At 31.8% G+C, this 22,267-nt stretch overlaps 3 protein-coding genes and 1 non-coding gene across 5 annotated transcripts; 2 read left to right on the top strand and 2 right to left on the bottom strand.

The window, feature by feature from the left end:
• Positions 1–3,902: 3,902 nt before the first annotated feature.
• On the bottom strand, positions 3,903–10,006 carry LOC105796489 (DEAD-box ATP-dependent RNA helicase 42). 2 transcript variants are annotated; one of them, XM_012626214.2, is made up of 5 exons: positions 9,892–10,006; positions 8,483–9,420; positions 5,152–6,214; positions 4,437–4,902; positions 3,903–4,302 (listed from the first exon to the last, which is right to left on the bottom strand). In XM_012626214.2, the coding sequence occupies exons 2-5, from the start codon at positions 8,558–8,560 to the stop codon at positions 4,104–4,106; spliced, it is 1,806 nt and encodes a 601-aa protein (XP_012481668.1). In that variant the 5' UTR covers positions 8,561–9,420; positions 9,892–10,006; the 3' UTR covers positions 3,903–4,103. The 2 variants fall into 2 exon arrangements, with proteins under 2 accessions (XP_012481668.1, XP_012481667.1); XM_012626213.2 differs by having other exon boundaries at positions 9,724–9,997.
• Positions 10,007–13,408: 3,402 nt separating this feature from the next.
• On the top strand, positions 13,409–13,525 carry LOC128040099 (U5 spliceosomal RNA). The gene has a single exon (XR_008194759.1). It is a non-coding gene; the product is annotated as a U5 spliceosomal RNA (small nuclear RNA).
• A 1,786-nt stretch (positions 13,526–15,311) lies between these two features.
• On the top strand, positions 15,312–16,962 carry LOC105796488 (glycine-rich RNA-binding protein 2, mitochondrial). Its single transcript, XM_012626212.2, has 5 exons — positions 15,312–15,468; positions 16,039–16,172; positions 16,260–16,328; positions 16,427–16,533; positions 16,616–16,962. The coding sequence occupies exons 2-5, from the start codon at positions 16,052–16,054 to the stop codon at positions 16,748–16,750; spliced, it is 432 nt and encodes a 143-aa protein (XP_012481666.1). The 5' UTR covers positions 15,312–15,468; positions 16,039–16,051; the 3' UTR covers positions 16,751–16,962.
• Positions 16,963–20,316: 3,354 nt separating this feature from the next.
• Positions 20,317–22,267, bottom strand: LOC105796487 (UDP-glucuronate 4-epimerase 6). The gene has a single exon (XM_012626210.2). The coding sequence runs from the start codon at positions 22,132–22,134 to the stop codon at positions 20,773–20,775; it is 1,362 nt and encodes a 453-aa protein (XP_012481664.1). The 5' UTR covers positions 22,135–22,267; the 3' UTR covers positions 20,317–20,772.

Genomic DNA, 22,267 nt, shown 5'->3' with positions numbered 1-22,267 from the left:
GCATTTGTTCCCTCTATAATATATTTTTTGTGCTTGTTAATCTTTGGGTTTGGACTGTTTGGTGTTTATTGTTCAAGAGTAGTTAAGCTAGCAAGCGTAGTAGGATTAAATTTTATGAATATTCATTTACTACGATTAGTTTCATTGATGGAGATTGGATTGTTATGGTTCATAAATATAAGTTTAGCCTTTTCACAGTTTTATATATAGCTTACATGCTAGCTCGCTGTTTCATTTTCCTACTAGCAGGTTTTTGTGGTGTTTTAGTTCTCTTCTTTCTAGATTTCTACCTCCTAAGCAACATTTTCACCCTCTACTTCCTTTCTATCCTTTAGTGCTTGCTCAATTATGGTTGTTTTGAAATATAAAACTAGTCACTTTTATCTCAGGAAGACAAACAAACAACAAAATTAGTCAAAAATAACCTGCCTAATCACATGAACCCTCTGAAGTCTGAACAAAAAATAAAACCACTACTGAACTGCACATGATATCTCACTTTAAAATTTTCGTTTTCTACAACTTTATAAGCATCAAGATTGGGAGAAAGAAACCAAAACATAAAACAACTTTGTTTCACTAAATGAACAAGGATTCCTCATGGTACTAAAAGTTCCTCATGGTACAATGTATAGTTAGAGGAATTTGAATTATTCATTAAGATCAAACTTTGTTTGCTGAATTAATCATTTTTTAGCCAATTTATTTTATAGGTTGTTATTATCTAGTTGATGCTGGATACACAAATTGTGAGGGATTTCTTGCACCATTTAGAGGACAGCGATATCATCTGAACGAGTGGCGTCAGGGTTATCAGCCAAGTTCTCCGCAAGAGTTTTTAATATGAAACATGCCTCAAGACGTAATGTCATTGAAAGATGCTTGACTTATTAAAACTTAGATGGGGAATACTTAGGAGTCCATCGTTTTATCCTGTAAGGTGCACAATAGAATTATTATTGCATGTTGTTTGCTCCATAATTTTATTCGAACCCATATGAGTATTGATCCCATTGAAGCGGAGGTGGGAGAAGGATTACCTACTAATGTGGTGGATGACGATGAACTGAATATAACAAATATTCATCCATCGGATGCTTGGGCTACTTGGAGGATGGAACTAGCCAACCAAATGTTCGATGAATGGCAAGCATCTAGAAATTAGTTAGGTTTAGGGACAATTTGAGTTTGAATTGATTTGTTGATGTTATTTTATGTATCTAGTTTATTAAACTTTGGTAGTCTTTGATTACAATTACATTTGTACTAAACTTTGTTGAATTATAATTTAATTATCTTTTCATTCAAAGATGTGTTATAAATTTAAATTTAGTATTGAACTACCGATATAATATATATAAACTGTTCACCTTTTGATTCATGATATTCAAAATAGTAAATAATGTGTATTTGTTTTTTTCTTAAGAACAATATGTCAGGTGTTCCACCAACGGGTGCTTCTTCTCAAGCTTCTCGAGGAAGCAAAAGAAAATGGGTTCGAAGAGGATGCGCCTTGATTTCTTGCATGGTGGATTTGCACAATGTAGGAACATTTAATGTCGTCTAGGGTTCAAAGCCGGTTATTTGAACGAGCTAGAAAAATGCTAGAAAAGGCTTTACCAAGAGCAATGTTGAAGGCGAGACCAAATATTGAATCTCGGATTAGGTGCCTAAAAGGAATGGTCGATCGTCTCGACATGCTTAATGGTCGAACAACAATGGTTTTGGTTGGGACGAGCATAAGCGGCTTCGTTGTTCTTGAAGATCTTGTTTGGGAATCCTATGTTAAGGTAAAATGTATTTCAAGTATTAATTTGTTTTTTACAAAACACATGGACTAATATGATTTCCTCGTTTTTTAGAGTCACAAAAAGCCTCTCGGTTCGGACATCGTTCTTTCCCTTACTACAACCACCTTCTTGCCATATACGCAAGAGATCAGGCGATGGGAAAGACGCTCAAACAATTCTTGATGTTCTTGAAGAAATACATCTTGAGGATGAGCGTACTGAGATATGAATGAAGAGAGAAACACATTCTATGACTGCGAAGCTGACGTCTCTTTAGACGACATGGATGTTTCTGGTACGGATTCGCGAGGAGATAGAGACCAAGGGGGTTCCTCATCTTCAAACAAGAGAAAGAAGAAATCTAATGCTCGTGATGATGTGTATTCTTCATTTGAGGAGGCTGCCACCTTGTTGGGGGAAAAAATCCAGGCCGTTGGCGATAAAATCAGTAGGAGTATTGCCTCCGAGGTGGTAGTTCAGCACAAGTCAGAAGAGAATATGGAAGAAAAAGCTTCAAATTTATATTCAGCCTTATGGTCAATTGAAGGTTTAACCGACGATCAGCGGTATGATGCTTTGAGTAAAATTCCCGATCATCCAAATCAAATGATCGTTTTCTTTAGTTTACCTTCCGTTGCCCGATTGGAATGGGTCAAAAGATTTCTTTCTCACCATTAAATATCAATGTTCAAACTTTTTGATGTTGTAAAACTATATAACATATGGATTATGATGTATAATTTCATTTTCATCTAACTTTTTCTTAGTATAAGTTAATTATGTTTATGCAGAAAATAATTCTCAAGTTATATTTTTATTTTAGTAAATTCATAAGAACATTTTATGAAATTATATTTAATAATAATTATTTTAAATTGTATTAAATCATATATTTTAATTAAAATATATTTAATATTAATTATTTCAAATTTTCATTATATTATGATTTGAGTAAATTCATATAAGAATATGAATTATTAAGAATTTTATTAAATTATATACCAAAATTATAATGTATTTAATAATAATTATGTTTAAATATGATTAAATTATTTATTATTGATATTAATAATCTTATTAAAATTTAAATAACAATAACAAATTTCGCTAATTATAAGAATTTTATTAAATTATATATTTTAATTAAAATATATTTAATAATAATTATGTTTAAATATGATTAAGATATTTATTACGATAATAATAATCTTATTAAAATTTAAATAACATTAACAATAATCATTTACCAAAACAATTTTCTGCTAATTATAAGAATTTTATTAAATTATATATTTTAATTAAAATATATTTAATTATAATTATGTTTAAATATGATTAAAATATTTATTACTGATAATAATAATCTTATTAAAATTTAAATAACAATAACAATAATCATTTACCAAAACAATTTTATGCTAAGGGTATTCTAGTCATTTTAGTTTTTTCCATTATGCTATTACACCTCTATTCCATTCAACCAAACACAAGATTACTATTACGCCTCTATTCCATTACATTCAACCAAACAGTGGATTAGCTATTACACCTCTAATCCAATACACCTCTAATCCCAATACACCTCTAATCCAATACACCTCTAATCCAATACAGCGAACCAAACGCACCCTAAGTTCTTTAAAAATACACAAATTTTGAGTTCACCGTAGCTTTTCCGGGTCATCTGATTTCCGGTTTCCAGTTTTCACCAGTTCTTAAAATCTTCGATTAAATCAATACAGTCAAACTACTTGACCTAAAAGTTCCCAATTGAATCAACTGGTCTGATCTATATTCTAATATGGGTAAAACCAGATATTTCTAAGTTCCCTTTGTATATGAAGATGTTTGACGGTCATATCCTCACATCCATGTCTGGACACGATTACTTTGAGAAAAATGAGAAGAGTCGGAATAACGTAGCTTACAAGCATGAAGAATCCAGACACTGGCAGAGGATTGAATATAAGACGGTTATGAGAACTAACAGGATGTTTCAGACAGAATAATGGTTTGGTTAATTTCAAGACCAAGACAGCTTCGTGAGACTCAAATCTGATCGAAAAAACCTATAACTGTATACAAAAAGCAAAATGGTAATATGAACAACACTTACAGGAGAGGTGAATAAATGAATGCCACTACTTCTTTTCCCTCTATCTTACATTTATTGTAAATATAAGAGTTCTATGTTACAAATCAAAATTGCAGTGGAATTGCAAAGACCACAGCTAGTTTCTCTCACAATCTCAATTAGAAAGGACCATCTCAGCTTTAAGCAATTCAAATAAGAATATGCACAAGCTTTATACATTACCTTCTCTTAAGGCACCCTTCAGTCATTCGGTTGCTCTCATCGGTTTGTGTGCTTTGAAATGAATTAGTAGCTTGGTACCAGGACGCAGATATGCACCCTACACTTCCAGCAGTGGAATGACGTGATGGACCAACGTGATGGTTGCCGTGGCAGATCAATATGGCAGTCAGTTGTTCGAAAACATTCACTGCAACACTAGAGTTTGACAACAAAAGAATGCTGAATAAAACCAAAGAATCCACCCCCAACAAGGGCAAAACCCTGCTGCAGTGTAGGAGGGTTAACCATGTGCTCACTAAATAAAGATAAATCAATATGGAATAACGTACGGGAGAGCACAAACATCAGCCGACTCTATCTGCAGAGCCTCGGCCCATACTTGTGGTGGCTCGTCAATCTCTGAAAATCCCACCTTGGGTTTCTTTGATTGAGATTCAATACTGTGAAATAGCCATGATTGGTCATCAAAATCAGACCATTGTTCCATTTTGGGCACTGAAAGTACCTGGCTCAAGTACTTCAAGTCCGGATGGGGCGGTCTGATAGACACTTCATCAATTTGACTAGCTTGTGCACTTGATGATAATTGCTTTGGTGGGGAGACAGATAACAGCTGAGCTTCAATGATGCCATTCACCTTGCGTTCTTTATTATCAACCTTAAGACTGGTTCCTGCCCCCTTGCTATCTAAAGTAAGTGGAATGGGAGCTTGACAAGGTTCCAATGTCCTTCCATTGCCCGTCAACGGTTGAGAGGAAGAACTTTTGGGCAACTTATTGGGTTTAATGTCATCAACTGTAAGAAAAAAGCAAAAAAGAAAGTGGAACTTGTTACCAAGATGATTATAGAGCTTTCCAATTCTAGCCCCTGCTAACAAAAAATTTGATAAATTATTGCCATGAAAGCAATTGCTCGATTTTATGGACAGGTTTTCTTAACAGATAAAAGACACCAAAGTTTCAAGTGATCACCTACCTAAACTAACACCAAAAAAGTTTCAAGTGATCAGCGGGATTGTATATACAATCATGGTATAAAACTCACCATGAAAAAATCCATTTTTCTCCAAGTCCTTCCGCTTGCGGAGATTTTCCTCAGCAACAACACCCTTGTTTCCATCCTTGGAAGGATGAGATGTTTTCAGATTAATGTTACCCCCAGGGCCATCTTTGTTGCTTCCTTTTAAGTTATCCAGCTCCAAATTCCTATGTTCACCTTTCGCCTTCGCCTTCGCCTTCTCCTCCTTCGCTTTGTCCCTATCCTTATCTTTGCCGTGACTTTTCTTCTCTCTGTCTTTATCTTTGCGCCTATCCTTGGTTTTATTATCACCTTCTTTTTCTTTAACCTTTTCTTTCCCCTCCCCTCGCTTCTCGGTATTATTCTCCACTTGTTTGGGGATCCCTTCAACTTTAGCTTTAACTGCCCCAGCAAGGTTCGGAACCATAGCATTTCCACCAGCTCTGGTCTCCTCCTTGATCCCTTGCACATCGAACCTCCTATGATCACTTCTCTTGGACTTTTCTTTCTCTTCAGCCGGTTTGTGGGCAGTCTTAGCCACAAACCCGACCATTCCCTCATCTCTTTTCCGGTTAGTACCCATAGACTTATCTGCCAATTGGCTTGCAGCTCCAGCACCTTCATCTCTGACTCTCCCCGCCAACTCCTGCACAAATTTAGAATCCCTAAAACCTTGAGCCGGATGACTATTCTGGCCGATCTTCTCCCGGTTAAAACTTGAAATGTGCCCAGCAAAGTTCTTCTCACTTGAAAAACTGCTTCGATCTTTATCCCTGCCCTTCTCTTTCTGGATAAACTTCTCCCCACTGTGACCTTCAGGTTTTTCCAGAAATTTCTTCTCATCTGAGGTTTTCTCCCCATTTTGACCATCAGGTTGACCAGGAAACTTCTTTTCCTCCGAGTTATTACTTCTTTCCCTCTCTTTTTCTTTATCTCGACTCTTTTCCTTCTTTTTGTCTTTGTCTTTGTGTTTTTCCTTTTTGTCTTTCTTATCCTTATGCTTTCCATCGCTTCTATCTTTCTCCTTTTTTTCTTTCTTTTCTCTCTTCTCCTTCTTCTCCTTCTTATGTGACTTCTCTTTTTGCTTCTCCTGAAAATTGAGAACGATGTTTGAAAAACATAGTCTCACAAATCCAATGCAAAAGAACATTTACGTAACTCGGAAACAACCAAACATATCTTCAGTAAGCCTAAAAAGTTGAAAGTAACACTAAAAGATCCAATAGCACCAAGTTACAATTAATACCGAATAAAGCATACCAACTGAGAAAATACCTCAGTCAACAAATTACACACCAATTGTACATCAAGAAATTATAGACAGGATTAGTTAAAAGTTAGTCCAGAAGATAATCTATGCATTCTATCCTGAAAATCACGACAGAAGGGAATTAAAGGAGACAAGGTTGAACCACCATCATTCACCAATATAACAAATCAGCTTAGTGCAGAAGATAATCTATGCATTCTATCCTGAAAAATCACGACAGAAGGGAATTAAAGGAGACAAGGTTGAACCACCATCATTCACCAATATAACGAATCAGCAAACAGACGGCACTAGCTAGAATAGATTGTTAAGTTCCACAAACCTCTACCATAAAACGTCATATGCTATAACAATTATGAAATACCAAACTTTAAATCACAGACAAAATACCCGTCACATAACATACTACATAATGAATAAAATCAGTTTTTGTCCAAAGAGCTTAACCATGCAAAAACAACTAGGAAAAAATAGCAACTTCTACTAGTTTGAGCATGGAAAATGATATTCAAATCCATAAAGTACTGCCTGTACACCAAAATGTTCCAAAAATCTCTTCTAGATTTTGGGTGCATAGGGTGACCACGGAGCAGTTGTCAACCTAAATTTGTGGATATACAAGCAGTAGAACAAGGCTGTTAAGAAATAGGAACTCAGGTAATACCACAGCCTTCATGGCATTAGTACAAAATAGATGATAGAAAGGAGATATGCACTACGCCACCAAAGCAAGGTGGATTTCATTGACATTTAAAAACATCCTAGTAATGAAGAGATTGAGAACAAACAGAGAGAGATTAGCATTACCATCCCTGGACACTTTCAAGACCAAAGTACTAGAGAAGATCTATTCACTTGAAATTCCATCCTTTAAACAAGAAATTCTCAAGGCGCAATATACTTGTCACACACATTGTCCCATTCAACTTTCAGACACCATTGATTGTTAACATATATACATGCATTGTACTTGAAGGCTTAGAGGAATAGATTTGCCTTTTCAGGTGGGGGGTAGGAGGGGGGAAGCTGCTTCTGCTCTGAACAGTTTGTATACACTAAGGAAATATAATCTACTGACTCTAGTCTCTCAACACCAGCACACAATAACCCAAGCCAGAGGGATAGGGGAAAGAAAATTATGAATGGGCACAAAACTAACGTAAAGTGTTCTAAAACACGAGAAAGAAAAACATGAAAAACACACCAAAAAACATCATTTTCTTAATTGCAGATTCACTTGCAATTCTAGACAGCTTTCATCTACATATTTGATGTCAAATGTGAAAATACTCTTCCTCTCAAATTATGCAGTAAAGCAACAAATAGTCATGGTCAACATAAATATCCCCCAATTAACTATGCTTAAATAATCACTTCAATAAAATGTTTTATTCTCGCTGCAGTGATCCAGGGACTCTTGCCTTATCTTTTTGTTTCCTTTAGAGAAATAGGTGCCTTCTTGTGAAAGATAGGAGTAAGGACTTTTCATGCACTGACCAGAATGGTTACTCTATTAAGTCTAACACACAGTTTTCTCTAGAATCACGCATTCACTTGGTTAAGGCAAAAAATGGGACTTCATAGAATACATTTCAAGACTAAATAGAGTTCATTCAGTCATAAATATCACAGCTAGAGATGTTCATTCAGCCATTAATTAAGATATTGAGATGCTAACTAGTCCTTGAGATTTCCATTCAATCATAAATATCACAGCTAGTGCCTAATGGTGAGTATACAAATTAGTACAAGAAATCCCAGTATACCATTTTAAATAAGCCTGCAGTTTAACTATTTATTCCCATATGATTCAGTTGCTATAAGTTCATAACATACAGCCCATCAACCTAATCTGAAATTATAAAAATTCTTCATTCAGCAAGGCAAGGCATTATTGAATCATCAATAAGAATAAAATCACAGAACACTATATTTACATAATATACATCGAGACAAGATAGAAGAAACCTTATAACATCACTTGGAAATGTTACCGTCGAATTCAGATCAGGGAATTTGTTCTCATGATACTAATGAATGCTAATTCTATCATAAAAATGTTACATAATGTAAGTAAGCGGTGTTAACCTTATTTAGCAAGTCCACGTCATCGGTCCTAGCCTTCTTTTCATATCCTGGTGGTGGGAAAGGAAAGCAACGCGACATTTCACAGAAGTTTAGAACACGAAACAAGAATGCCTTTTGAGCGCAAAAACACTTGGATTATCTTCCGATAGCAATGTCCAGGAAAAGGAACAACAAGTAACTATGCTCCTATCCATGCACCATATCCCTGCATACATTTCCAGCTTCAGTGTTCCTCCATGAAACTCCTGTCACTCTTAATAGCTCAAAAAGAGTTCCTAAACCCACCAAGCTCCTTAATCTCCCTAACCTCAAATGTAACTCCAAGTCAACTATCTATGACTGAATCACTTCAAATAATAAAATCACCACAGCAAGTCTCCAATCACTGCTAAACCCTACTGGTGCTTTACCCTAAGCTACTTCAATAATGCCCCAAATAGAAATATAACTTAAAGAAATGCTGTTTTGATCAAGAATTCTAGCTCAAAAACTATGGTATACCAAATGGTTCTTCAAGAAACAAAAATGGTCCAGTACAATCTGACCCTCACTGTTATCTGCAGCACAATAAAGAATCATCACCTCCTTGTCCCAATAATATAATCCAATGCCAAAACCATCCCCAAATTGAGATCAAACACATAAAAATTTTACTGAAAACCCAAATACCCTATTTCTCTAAAACAACTAAATCTTCAAGCTTTTGAATCACTATCTACACAATTATATACGAAAGCAATCTTCTTCCATGTCCAAAAGCTTTTCAATCACCATTTCCCTTTAAGCAATCTGTTTTAATAACTTAAACCTCGAAACAAACAGCTCTTCAATCCGATACTACAAAAACGAGAGGTTGAGCTCATTTATACTCTAATCAGAACCCTAATCAGTTCCCAATTTGGGAAATTCCCCCCAATTTGTTGATCCGGATGAAAACCCTACAAAAAAAAAATCAATCAAACAAAAACTTCAGCTGAGATAACATCAAGTATCCATTAAATTAAAATTGAAAAAACATTAAGAAAACCCCAATTTTCTCTAACCATCAAATTAAAAAAAAACCCTAAAAAGGGTTTTTAAAGAAAGAAACTTACTTTTTCTAAGTACCTTAATAGTAAATGGATATCGATCAAAAAGCCAAAAAAAAAAAAAAAATCTTTGATTCAAAGCCAAAAAATCAGCTTTTAAAAAAAACAAAAAATGGAATTTGAAGGGTAATGAGGAAAGGTTAAGATTATTACCTTGCCCGCAACAAATTGGGCATTGTAGGAAGGAACAAGATCCTTTCTATTTCTTTTTTTTTTTTCTTTTTTTGCTCTTGAATTAATAAAAAATTAATTATAAAAAATACAAATTAAAGAGATAAGTAGAAGAAGTAAGTAAAGTTTAATCCCAGTTTTTTTTTCTACCTGTTAAATGATTTTCTTTTCTTTTTTGTGGGTTTTTTTTTCCTTAATTTTTTGGGTATTGAAGTGCTGGGTGTTTTGAGAGAAAATAAAGGAAAATTATAAAAGAGCTCTTCTTTGAAAGAAGAGGGCCTTATTATTAATTTGTATTTTCGGAGGTTCGACGCGAGACAGAAAATCTTACAAGAAAATCAAATCCAAACAAAAACAATTTTTAATTAATTAATTTAAGAGAGGCCGACGAAGAAAGCTACAAAAGGCCCAAATATTTTGTAAAAAAAAAAAAAATCAGTCCTAAAAAAAATGGGAGTAATTTAATTTTTATTAATTTCAAAAATAAAGGGTAATTAAGCTTAATGTTAATTTTTTATTAATTACACATAATTTTGAGCTCTCAATATTATTTTGGTTTAATGAATTTAACTGGCAATATTTTTGTAAATATTGAGGTTATTTTTTAATTTTTAAGAGTCATGACTAAATTGACAAAACATGTAAATATTAAGGACTAAACTTGTTGTTACTCCAATTAAAATTATGTATAATTGATGAACTATATTAAATTATTAATATCGTGATTAAATATGCTTAGTTACTCTCTTTCAAATTTGGCAAAATTAAATTGTTTCGATTTTTTAAAGAAATCAATTTTTCAATTTTGAAATTAAGAGGGGTGAAGAAATCTTTTATCCAAATATATATATATATCAAAATTTATATAATACGAATTAAATTAAATTGTAATTTGATAATATTTTAACTTTTTTAATTCGGATGGATTAAGTTTGAGTTGGTTCAATAAATTATATATTACAATTAATTAATATTGAACCTTATTAAATTGATCAATTTAATGGTAGAAGAATTAATTTGAATTAATCTCAAACATCTTATAAATACTTTTTACTTGACATGTGAATAGTGGATAGTCGATTGATTTTTTTAATATTAATATTAATTTTAATTTTAAAAGCAATTTATTTTATTAAATCAATCTAACGAGAATCAATAAAACTAGTTTAATAATTAATCCGATGTTGAAAACGTTAATTTACTAATAAAATGATAAATTTGCAACCCATCTATTGAAATCTTACAATCAAAATTGAACTCGACTAAAACAACAATTATGCAATGCTGAGAATGGATTTGTTAATAGATCGATTTATTTATATAAATTTAAATATTTATTTAAAATTTGAGAAAATAATAAGCTCGAAAAATATAAACAATACATTAGATTTAAAATATACTATTTATAAATATCAACTAAATTAAATTAAAATTTAAACTAAATAAAATATTAATAAATATAAAATATGTATTATAAGAGAGGTTTTGTATCAAATCCTTCCTTCACCCGTCAGTTTAGTTACAGCAAGGAAAGCCATTTTCTTTTTAAGTAGTGGATAATCACCACGTGGCAACACCCCAGCCTATGAGTTCATCCATATGTTTATTACACCTGTAACCCTATCATTTCTCATTGAATATAAAAAGAGAATATTAAAGCAAAAAAATAAGAAAATGTTCGATGATTGAATCTCAAGACTCTCCCCCCATGTGGTTTTGCTTTTACCATTGCACCCCTCCAATTTTTTTTCTCTTTTTAATTAAATTATTTCAATTATAAAGTCAAGCTAAATAATTAACAAAGTCAATAAATCGAAAATAAACATGACTATATAGCTTTTTATTTATATGATATTATAATTAGGGCGAAATCAGAAAATATTTTAGGAGTTGAAATTAAGTTGTAATTTTTACGATAAAAAATACAATATCACCATTTTAATAGATAATATCTTTATAATTTTTAAAGAATTAAATTAATTTTTTATTTTTAGAGGGCAAAATGTAATTTTACCTTTATTAATTTAAATTTTTAAAATTTTAAAAGGTCTATATGAAAAAAAATTCATTTTAGACAAGGCCGAGCCCTCCTAATTTCGCCACTTATTATAATTATTGATCACTTAAATATAACGTTTAATAATTTAATATTACATATTATATATGTACATTTGTTTGTCTTTTTTCTTTTTAATTTTATTGTGTATTTATTTCACTGAAAATAATTTTAGGAGTTGAATTCGATTACCAAAATTTTAAGGTTGACAACAAAATTATATTGGACATTGCCAAACAAGAATATTAATTTAAGCTTATCTTTTTCTAATTAAATATTGTCTAAAAGAAATTTAAAAAGTTAGGATAAAACATAAAAATAAAAATAAAAATAATATTATCTGTTTGGATAGTAATGCAACCAATTATTCTTGATAGGTTTCAGATCAATTGGTTTGATCCGGTGTGAGGCCTAAATTACAATAAAAGAAATTATTACAAGTGACTTGAAAGAGAGTACTCTTTTTCTCATTTTAATATCTGACATGGGTTAGTCGATGTGTTATAAAAAAGGCTAAAAATATATTTTTAATTTTTAAAATTTTTAGAGTTAGAACTAATTGAAAGATTTTGTAAATACTGAGGGCCAAATTTATAGAATTTTTAAAATTAGAACTAAAATGACAAATCTTGAAAACATTAAGGGTTAAATTTGTTATTTTTTACATTTAGGATCAAATTAATAGAATGTGTAAACATAACAGTGCTAATTTTGTTACTAAACCAATCAAAAAGTTTACATTAACTCAAAATGACTAAAATATTTAATTTGAAAATTTTAGTGACTAAATTGAAAAATATAGTTGAAACCATTTTATAATTTAACCATAAAAAATAATTTTAACATAAATTTAACGTATCATGTCATCATTTTACAGAAAAATTTAATAGATAAATTAATTTACACCTCTCGAAATATATATATTTTTAGTAGAGAAATCGAAATGCAATCAATCTACCCTTAATTATTTTTTATATAATAATTATTGATATAATGGCCAAAGGGGCCATAAGGGCCCAATGGGGGGCTTTGCATAGGCGTTTGCCTTATGTTTAGCCAAGATGGGCAAAACCCAAAATCCTCCAATTTCTTTGGAACCCAACAATTGTTCCCTCTGCAAATGACCGAACACTCAAAAACATCATGTTTTTCTTATATACATTTTAATGTGTTTTTTTCCCATCAAACAAATAATTACATGTTTTAAATTAATTCGTAATTTTATAAATATAATTTAAATTAGTAGAATATAAAATATAATAATTAAATTAATTAAATATAAGTCCTGTAAAAGTTTAAAAAATTATGCAAATATGTAATAACTAAATATTAAATTAAAATTTTGAAAAATAAAAAATATATTATGAGCTAGACTAAATGATTTTGAGTTAAATATTTACAAATATTTTATTCAAATAATTTATTTGTACTGATAATATATGATAATTAAATAGCAAATTTTACTCGTGGTCCCTTTTCGATTTCAAGTCCTGAGAAATAAAGATAAAATCGTACTTTATTGCAGCTGTATCCCATATCGATAACAAACATAGGCCAACACTCCAACTTCAGGTATATAAACTAACGCCAATACACCAGGAATGATCACGGAGCCGTGCGGTGAGCACAGAGCGAACTATTCTTTCGCCTTTTACTAAAGAATACCGTGTGCTCGCCGTTCTAAGCGGCATACGCCAATTTTTGGAGGGCTCGTCTTGGTCGATGAGTCCCAACAAGTCTAGTTTCAAAATATTTTGAAATACAGAAAGCTTCAGACTGTCATCTGATAGCCTTCAGGAAGCTTAGTGTACAATTTTCAGTTAGTTTTTAGCTGTAGTTAATAATAATACTAAAGTGAAAAATGTAAAGTAGAAGTAATTATCTATATTATTTTTATTTACATATAAGTTTTAACTCCGTATTCTAATGTAATTATTTATGGGTCACTGAATTTGTTTTGTCAGAACTTTAAACAATAACTAATATAATTATAACACTTGATTACGATTGACTTTGTATGTCTATTTAGGTATTGAGCATTTACCTGTAAAGATAAAATTTCTCGGAATGGATAATTGCAACTCCGTAAAATGGAATCGGGTAACTTTTTTTTTACATATAGAACCGTTCATATATGTAGGGATAACATATAGATTTATTTTAAACATATAGAATATAGATTTATTTTATAGGTATTCGTTTGTATCCATTTGATTCGATTGACTTTTGCTTGAGCCGGATGATGAAAAATATCATGTCTGGTTCCTTTGAGGGATGGATCTAGAAAAATTCACCTATGCTAATAACAAAAAAAACATGACTTGAACGATCCTGTATTAAGAGCTAAATTAGCTAGAGGTATGGGTCATAATTATTATAGGGAACTCGCATGGCCCAATGATCTTTAATTTATTTTCCTAGTAGTAATTCTCGGTACTATTACTTGTAATCATCCTACTGTTTTTTCATACTTTTTTTAATTAACCAAAAACAAAAGAAAATAACGAGTAAGAGAAGCAACCTCTTTTCTCTTGTTTGGATAGCATTTTTCTTTTAAGCAAAGTGGAAGTAAAGGGATTTAACTACTTCTTCTTCTTCTTCTTCTTTTCTTTTTGCTATCATTTGATTTATCTAGATTTTGTTTGATTTTAGAAAGTGGAAAATATTGAAGAAAATATATTTTGTTAAAAATTTTAATATTTTAAAAATAAAATGTGGAAACTAGAAAATAATAAAGAAATTATTTTCATTATTTTTACTAAAAATATTTTGTAGAAGTGAGGATGATGAAATAAAGATTGATAACTTTAGATGACTCAGTATTGGTTTAAACCCATATAAACATAAAATATCTAAATTACTTAGCATGAAAGACGAGTGATTTCCGTCACTCTTAATGTGTAATGACGCAATGACCAATATCATGACCAAATTGCATTAATTGGATCAAAACGTAAACTTAATCATGTAGTTTACCTTATAATGATTGGAAAAGTTGTAATATTTTTTAGGTAAATTCTATTTAATGTTACTGAACTATTAATAAGTTTATGTTTTGATCACTAAATTTTAAAAAATTACAAAATGGTCAATAAACTATTTAAAGGTTTTTGTTTAAGTCACTAAGCTGTTAAGTTTTTAAAAAAAAAAGTTTAGCTAGCAAGCTCCAAGCTAGGATTTAATGATCGGTACAGTGGGTCAATAACCATCGACATGTAGAAGAACATACCTTAAATCCAAGTTGATGTAACAATAAGTGTAAAAAATCAGATAAGAAAGTTGTTTGATGAAAAAAAACTATAGAAGTGAAGGGAAAGAAGAGTTTTCAATTGGCGTAATGCAAACAAAAAATGTCGTACAACAAAGATTTTAACAACCTAGTAACTTAAATGTAAAAATTCAGATACTTCAGTAACCATTTTTTAATTTTTCAAAGTTTAGTGATCAAAACATAAACTTAATAATAGTTAAGTGGCATTTGGATGAATTTACCCATTATTTACTAAAAACGAGCCCGACTTTAAAATAGCTTAAAAAGATATTTCGTGAGGGTCTAACTCTTAAACCCTAGCTGTTTGCTTACTCTCTCTCGTTTGTTTCAAAACCCCTAGCCGCTTCCTTAAATCTCTGTGTCTCTCTCATAATTTTCCTTGTTATTCTTCCCCTTCAAGGTAAAGATCATTGCTTTTTTTTATGATATGGGTCTAATTATACTTACCCGTTTACTAAATTTTCCTTAAGATGATGATTTCATTCTGGGTTTATCGTTCTGATTTGTTTTGATGTTTCAGCTTTTTTAGTTAATTTTATCTTGTTCTGTTGATTTTATCTATGTTTTCATTTATGTTTATGTTGCATGTTTCTTTGTTCTATGACTTCGTGGAAAAATTCTTATATATGATATTGTTCTTGTTCATATGATGTATGAAGCATGTTAAAAAAATTAATGAGGTGTAAATGCTTTCATATAAGAGGAATGATTGAAGAAAGCTGGAAAATTTCACCCTGTTTTTAACAGTGATGTTATGAGAAGTTAAAGTTTTTAATGGGATCATAAACCCTTTTATTTATAGTATAATAGGATTTATTTTTAGGGATTTTTGAAACTTCATATCATTATGTAATTCTTTATTGTGTGTTTTGTTTTGGTTATTAATTAAACTATCTAGCTTTGATCTAACATGCTGTTTTGATTTTGTTCCTTTGGCTTGATATTGTTGCTGCAAAAAAAAATGATACAGTGAAAGCATTATAATGGCATTCTCTAGCAAACTTGGAAGCCTTTTTAGGCAAAATGGGCAAACCCCAATGATATCTTCGATGCTTAATTCACTTCGTTGCATGTCGACATCAACCAAGAAGCTTTTCATTGGAGGTATTTAGACATGTTCAATTGGTGGTCAGAAATTAGATGTTCATCATGTAATGTGTATTTGACTTGAATTGAATCTGTGGTTCTTAGGTCTTTCATATGGAACTGATGACCAAAGTCTCAGGGAAGCATTCTCTGGATTCGGTGACGTTACTGAAGGTGAGATTTTAAATTGTTAAATGATAATTCATTACAGTTTTTATGGTATTGAGGATGGTATCTATTCTTGTTCTCATTCTGTCTTTTACAATTATCAGCTCGGGTTATCGCCGATAGAGACACTGGGAGGTCCAGGGGCTTCGGTTTTGTTAACTTTGCTGACGATGAATCTGCCAGCAATGCCTTGTCAGCCATGGATGGACAAGTGAGGAAAACAAACAATTACTTATATGCAGAACATGTTTCTTTTGAACTACAGATTGACCGTTTTGTACTGAAAATTTCAGGAACTCCAAGGGAGAAATATTCGAGTAAGTTATGCCAATGAAAGACCTAGCGGCCCTCGTTCATTTGGCAACAATGGTGGTTTCGGTGGCAGTAGAGGCTTTGGTGGTGGATCCAGAGAAGATTCAAGTTTCTAGGCTCCAGTATTATTATCTGTCCGTGGACATGCGTCCATAGCTAATATGCATTTAGTTTTGAGAATGTGTTCATTTGGTTTCAAGGATTTGCTGAACTTATGCAACTACTTTATAACTTATTTTATAAGGTTTAGTTTTGCCAATTGTTTGTATGTTTTTACCCAACACATTATCTATGTTTGGCAAGGTAAGCTTTGCTTTTCTAGTTTCAACATTGCTTGGTTCGATTCTAACATGCTCTTCATTGCATGTATCTTTACTTTCGTTGCAGGGGAATTTCATGGCGTTTGCTTTCAGTATAAGGTAAATGCAGACACGACTAAAGGTAAGATCACAGGTCACAGCCTAGTTTTAGTGAGTTTTTTATCTCTTTCATTTGCTGAGATTCATACCCTATTGATCTTGATTTTTGAGCTTCGAATTTCAAGTCGAATCAACTTACCCTTTTATTGATCGAAGGGAGATTCTTTTCCTCGGATGAAATACAGTTTTTGCCAAATGTGAAGAAATACCTGTTCTACTATGTATTTCACATTCCGAGAGTTATTGGCAATGCATGTTCTACTATATATATACACATAAAAATAGGGCTAACTGTCCCGTATTCTGATGGTGTGATGTGAGCACGAGCACGACTCATGAAAGACGAGCACATGAAAGTGCTAATGAGTATTCGACCAACTATGGGGAATGTCCTTTTTACAATGGATGTTCACTGACATTTCAGGGCTCATGCGATTGTAAATATATTGATATATAATTTGTCTTCAAACTATAACTAAATTATCGAAGCTTTATTTTTGGTGAATGTACTTTAAGTGTCCCTTTATTTTAGGGATTTGATCAAATTAGTTTTTGTATTATTAAATGAAATCAAATAATTTGAATTGAAATATAGTTAACATTTATATTTTAAAAGTGTAATCACAAGAAGAAAAAGCTTATTTATTATCTATGTATTACAAATGGTTTGACATAAGATAAGGAATAATTAATACAAATGTAAATTTGAAATTTAAAAAATGCGCGATAACTCTCGTAAAAATGAGAATATTCAAAATAATACATGCGTAAAAAATAATATTACAATCAAACATTATTTAATTTTGCAAATGGTATTTTTGAAGTTTTTATAATTTTGTAAATGAAATATTTTGTTTATTAATGGAAAATATCATTCAGATTCCATGTTCATGTCTTCAAGGTTTTGTCCTCGATTACGAAGAATGTTCAGGGTGCTTGATGGTGAGTAGTATCATTTTTTCGATGTAGTCTTTATATTTTGAAGATCGTGAGCCGAAAATAAAAAAAAAAATTGTAAATAGAGAATACTATTTTCGCTTTCTTAATATTCAAACCCGAACACTTACTTTTTTTTTTTTCATTAAAATAAATTTGATTCTCAATATATATTCATTTTCAACATTCAAACTCAAATCTCAGTGTAGATTCTCAAAATCTTTGAATATAATGTATTTTACTGTCACAAATTCAACTTTACAACTAATTAATGGAATAAACGAATGAATTAATTAATAAAACAAAAGTAAATTACAAGCAATCCTTTGGGGTTTAACACAACAAAATATGTTCTGTTTTTTGCTTTAAAACAACTCATGTTTGTGTAGTCCTTAAAGGTTGCTTCAACTTTAATTATGGTCCCTCAAAAGAAAGAAAAAATCTACATAAACTGTGCTGTGAATTATTATTAATAATAAATAATAATTCTCATTATTTGTGTTCTTAAATACATGAGATACACGTGATTAAACCATTTGGTTGATAATTCACCTATTAATAATAATTGATAGTAAATTTATATTAGTGAATTTAAGACAATAATAAATTTAGATCTTAAAATAAAAATTGGATTTATCTGATTTGCTAAAATCTTAATTAAATCAAAACATGTGATTGATGATATGTTTTCATTTACACCAATTAAAATCGATGGAATTTCGGTGCTAAAATTTATAAACCGATTTAATCGAGCTTGTATCGAATATCGAGGAGTTAATTTTGATTTAAGCTTATTACTATTTGAATTCGACTCGAGTCTATTACATTTATCTTCGAGAATGTTTAAGTTTTAGTGAAAGTATTATAGAGGTCTTTTCTATTCAGAAAAAGAGTAAATTAGTCTTTATCGTTATATTAAAACTTAAAAGTAAATTGGTCTTTTTTGTTAAAAATTTAATCATTTTGTACCGTTAAAAACTAACGTAATTGACGGAATAACTAGATAATAACATGTGACATGCCATGTTTACCTCATATTGATGTATAACAATCAATTTACGCTTTAATATAACATAAAAAAATTTAATTTATCTCAAAAAAATGTAATACAAATTCTCAATATGTTAGCCTTCACTAACACGATCAAAAGCATGGTTGCCAAAATCTAATGTCGTATCCAAAATACGGGATCAATAATAATACGAGAGACAAAAAAGAAAAAAAAGACAGCGGGGGTCTTTTCGTTGTCTATTAACTAATTAATTAATTAATTAATTAAAATTTATTAGGTAAGAAAAGAGAAAAAGCTTGGTTCCCAAGTCTTCTACCCTGGAAAGTTCACCCAATTATTGTCTTTTGGAAAATTTAATTAATCAATTAAATCAACTTTATCATCCTTCAATTTTTCTTCCTTTTGGGGCTGAATATCTTTTTCATGTATTTAATCCAAATATGTAATCTTTAGAAATTGGACCCAATTGGAGTAAATATTGTTAAATTCATCGCGGATTTATTGTTGGTATACTCTATTTTGATCCGATCTTAACTTATCCTAATAATTAAAACTTGAATATCTTTTATGAGTGTTGGATACATCTATAATATTCCCGTATTGTAATGTTTGGTATTGATTAGTTATTTCTAATACGTTTGATGTAGATTTCGACATATAGACATAAAAGAAACATCCCATAATTATTTTAGGGTTTACTGCATAATGTATAATAATTTTTAAAAATAAATATATAAGATTCAAAAAATAACATCTCGCCTTTTCTTTCCCTTTTAAAAATTAAATAAATTTAAAATTCATCGAACAGTTTGAACTCTATTATTAAATAAAAGAATATCTAAACACGGAAGAATATAAAGATTACATAAACCCTCCATTTCGTGCGGGGTTTGGGTTTTGTTACGTTTCATTGAGTATCATTACTCCGAGAAAGGCTAGACTAATTTATTTCTATTTGAGTCCGAATCCCTCTAGTTCAAGCAATTCAATCGATTCTTACTTTTTATTACAATTGTTTTTTTTTAAGTATTTTATATGTCTACTTTACGGTCTATGCTTAAAATTATAGTTGTTTCTCTTAACAATATCATGATCTCTAAAATTCGAACCTATCGTTACTAAATTAATGTTTAACTTTTTTTTAATATTTTTATTCTTTTTAATAGAATATCTAAAATTACCGATAACTTCTCATCAACTCTTAAATAAGAAGATAATGCGCTTCAACAAACTCAAATTATATCCTCCTACACCGATAACAATATCAATAAGCCAAGATTCAATCCACTATCACCAAAAACAAAAACAACATTCATAACACAAAAAACTTAAAATCTTGACTAAGATATAAAACTCAAGATAAATACAGAAATGCATAAAAAGAAAGAATCTTATGTCATCATTGTTGTTCAATCACAAGTTCATTCTTTTCTTTTGATATGAAAAATCAACGGTCAAGACCTGCCCTTTTTCTTAAGCAGAGCCCACCAAATTATTACACCTCATCTCCACAGATCTACAACCTTTTCTCTCTCCCTTTCATAATTGTGTCCCCCCTTTTTTTTTTCTTCACATTTCCTATATATTTCATCAAAATCTATATATAAAATCTATAAATTTATATATTCTACATGAACGAGAATTGCAACAATTTTGATCCCTTTTCTTTTTTTTGGTTTTCTTTTTTACATCAATATAACCATTAAATAACAATGAAAAATTAAAAAGGACCGGGCAGCAGCCATGGAAATGAAAATATGAAAGCTTGTTCTTAACTGGATTCATCGAAATGTTGGGTTTCTTTCGAGTGTTTCGATTCAATCCCAAAGTAATTCACGTACCATTTCACGAATTTTCTCAACCCAGAAGATAAATCCGTGGTGGGTTTATACCCAAAATCCTTGTAAGCTAACGTGACATTGGCATGTGTGTAGGGGACATCACCATTTCTGGGCAACGTAACCACATGTTTCTTGGCTTTTGTGTTGAGTAATCCTTCTAAAATCGAGACTAATCGGCCGACGGGAACAGGGGAAGTGTTTCCCAAGTTGTAAACCCTTAATTGAGCCGGTCCTTTCTTTTTTCCACCGCTACCGGTGCTTTTTTCCGCCGTGTCTAACGCTCCTAAACAACCTTTCACAACGTCGTCGATGTAAGTGAAGTCACGCGCCACCGCTTTTTGATCTTGGGTTCTGTAGATATCAATGGGTTTCCCTTGAAGAATATCTTTAGTGAAAAAGAAGTAAGCCATATCGGGTCTTCCCCATGGACCATAAACGGTGAAGAATCTAAGTCCGGTGAGGGAAAGGCCGTATATATGGTTATAAGTATGAGCGATTTCCTCACCGGCTTTTTTCGTTGCGGCGTAAAGACTCGCCGGACGGTCAGTTCTATCACGTTCGGAGAATGGGTTTTCAGTGTTGAGTCCATAAACGGAGCTCGACGAAGCCCAAACGATCGCCGGTTGTGGATTCACCGCTTTGGCTACTTCAAGTAAGTTCACAAACCCAGCAATGTTCGACTTAACGTACGACTGTGGGTTTTGCATGGCGTACCGTACACCGGCCTGTGCCGCTAAGTGAAGCACATGAGTGAACGGGACGACGTCGAACAGCTTCGTCAACAACGGGCCGTCGTTCAAATCCCCTTCGACGATGAAAATTTGGTGTTTGCTTAACAAATTCTGCCTCGCCCTTTTCAACGAAGGATCGTAATAATCGTTAAAATTATCCAATCCCAAAACCCCATCGCCGCGTTTTTTCAAAGCAAGTGAACAGTGAGAACCGATGAACCCAGCGGCGCCGGTGACCAAAACGGAAAACCCATTAACCCTACGTGGAGTCGAAGAGTGACGGACTTGTTTCTCCCACGCCGCACCACCAACGAGGGAAGAACCGGAGAACAGTGAAGTTGAAAGAAAGCTATGACGGTGGTGATGGTGAGGTGCACTGTGGGTATTATCCGAAAGTGGAGGGTAATTAATGGTGAAAAACAAGATCAAAACTAAAGCAATAAGAAGGGTAACACGAAATAGAAATTTAGATGAAGCATTCAACAGCTTCGTACTATGGACTTTACGAATATAGCTATTGTATCGTTCTAATTTCATGGGCTTGCTTGTATCTGTTGGCATTTTCTTTAAAATTTGTTGTTTGGGAAGAAAGAAACTGAGAGAAAAATGAAGGGCTCAATTGAAAGAAAAATAACTTTGATTTTCTTTTCCTTTTTTTTTTTCTTTTGAGGATGAGCCCTGAAGTTGTGAAGGG

This window comes from Gossypium raimondii, chromosome 3 (genome assembly GCF_025698545.1).
Source record: "Gossypium raimondii isolate GPD5lz chromosome 3, ASM2569854v1, whole genome shotgun sequence".
Lineage (NCBI taxonomy): Eukaryota > Viridiplantae > Streptophyta > Magnoliopsida > Malvales > Malvaceae > Gossypium > Gossypium raimondii.
Note: the sequence above shows the minus strand (reverse complement) of the source record. Positions and strands in the feature narration are given on the sequence as shown.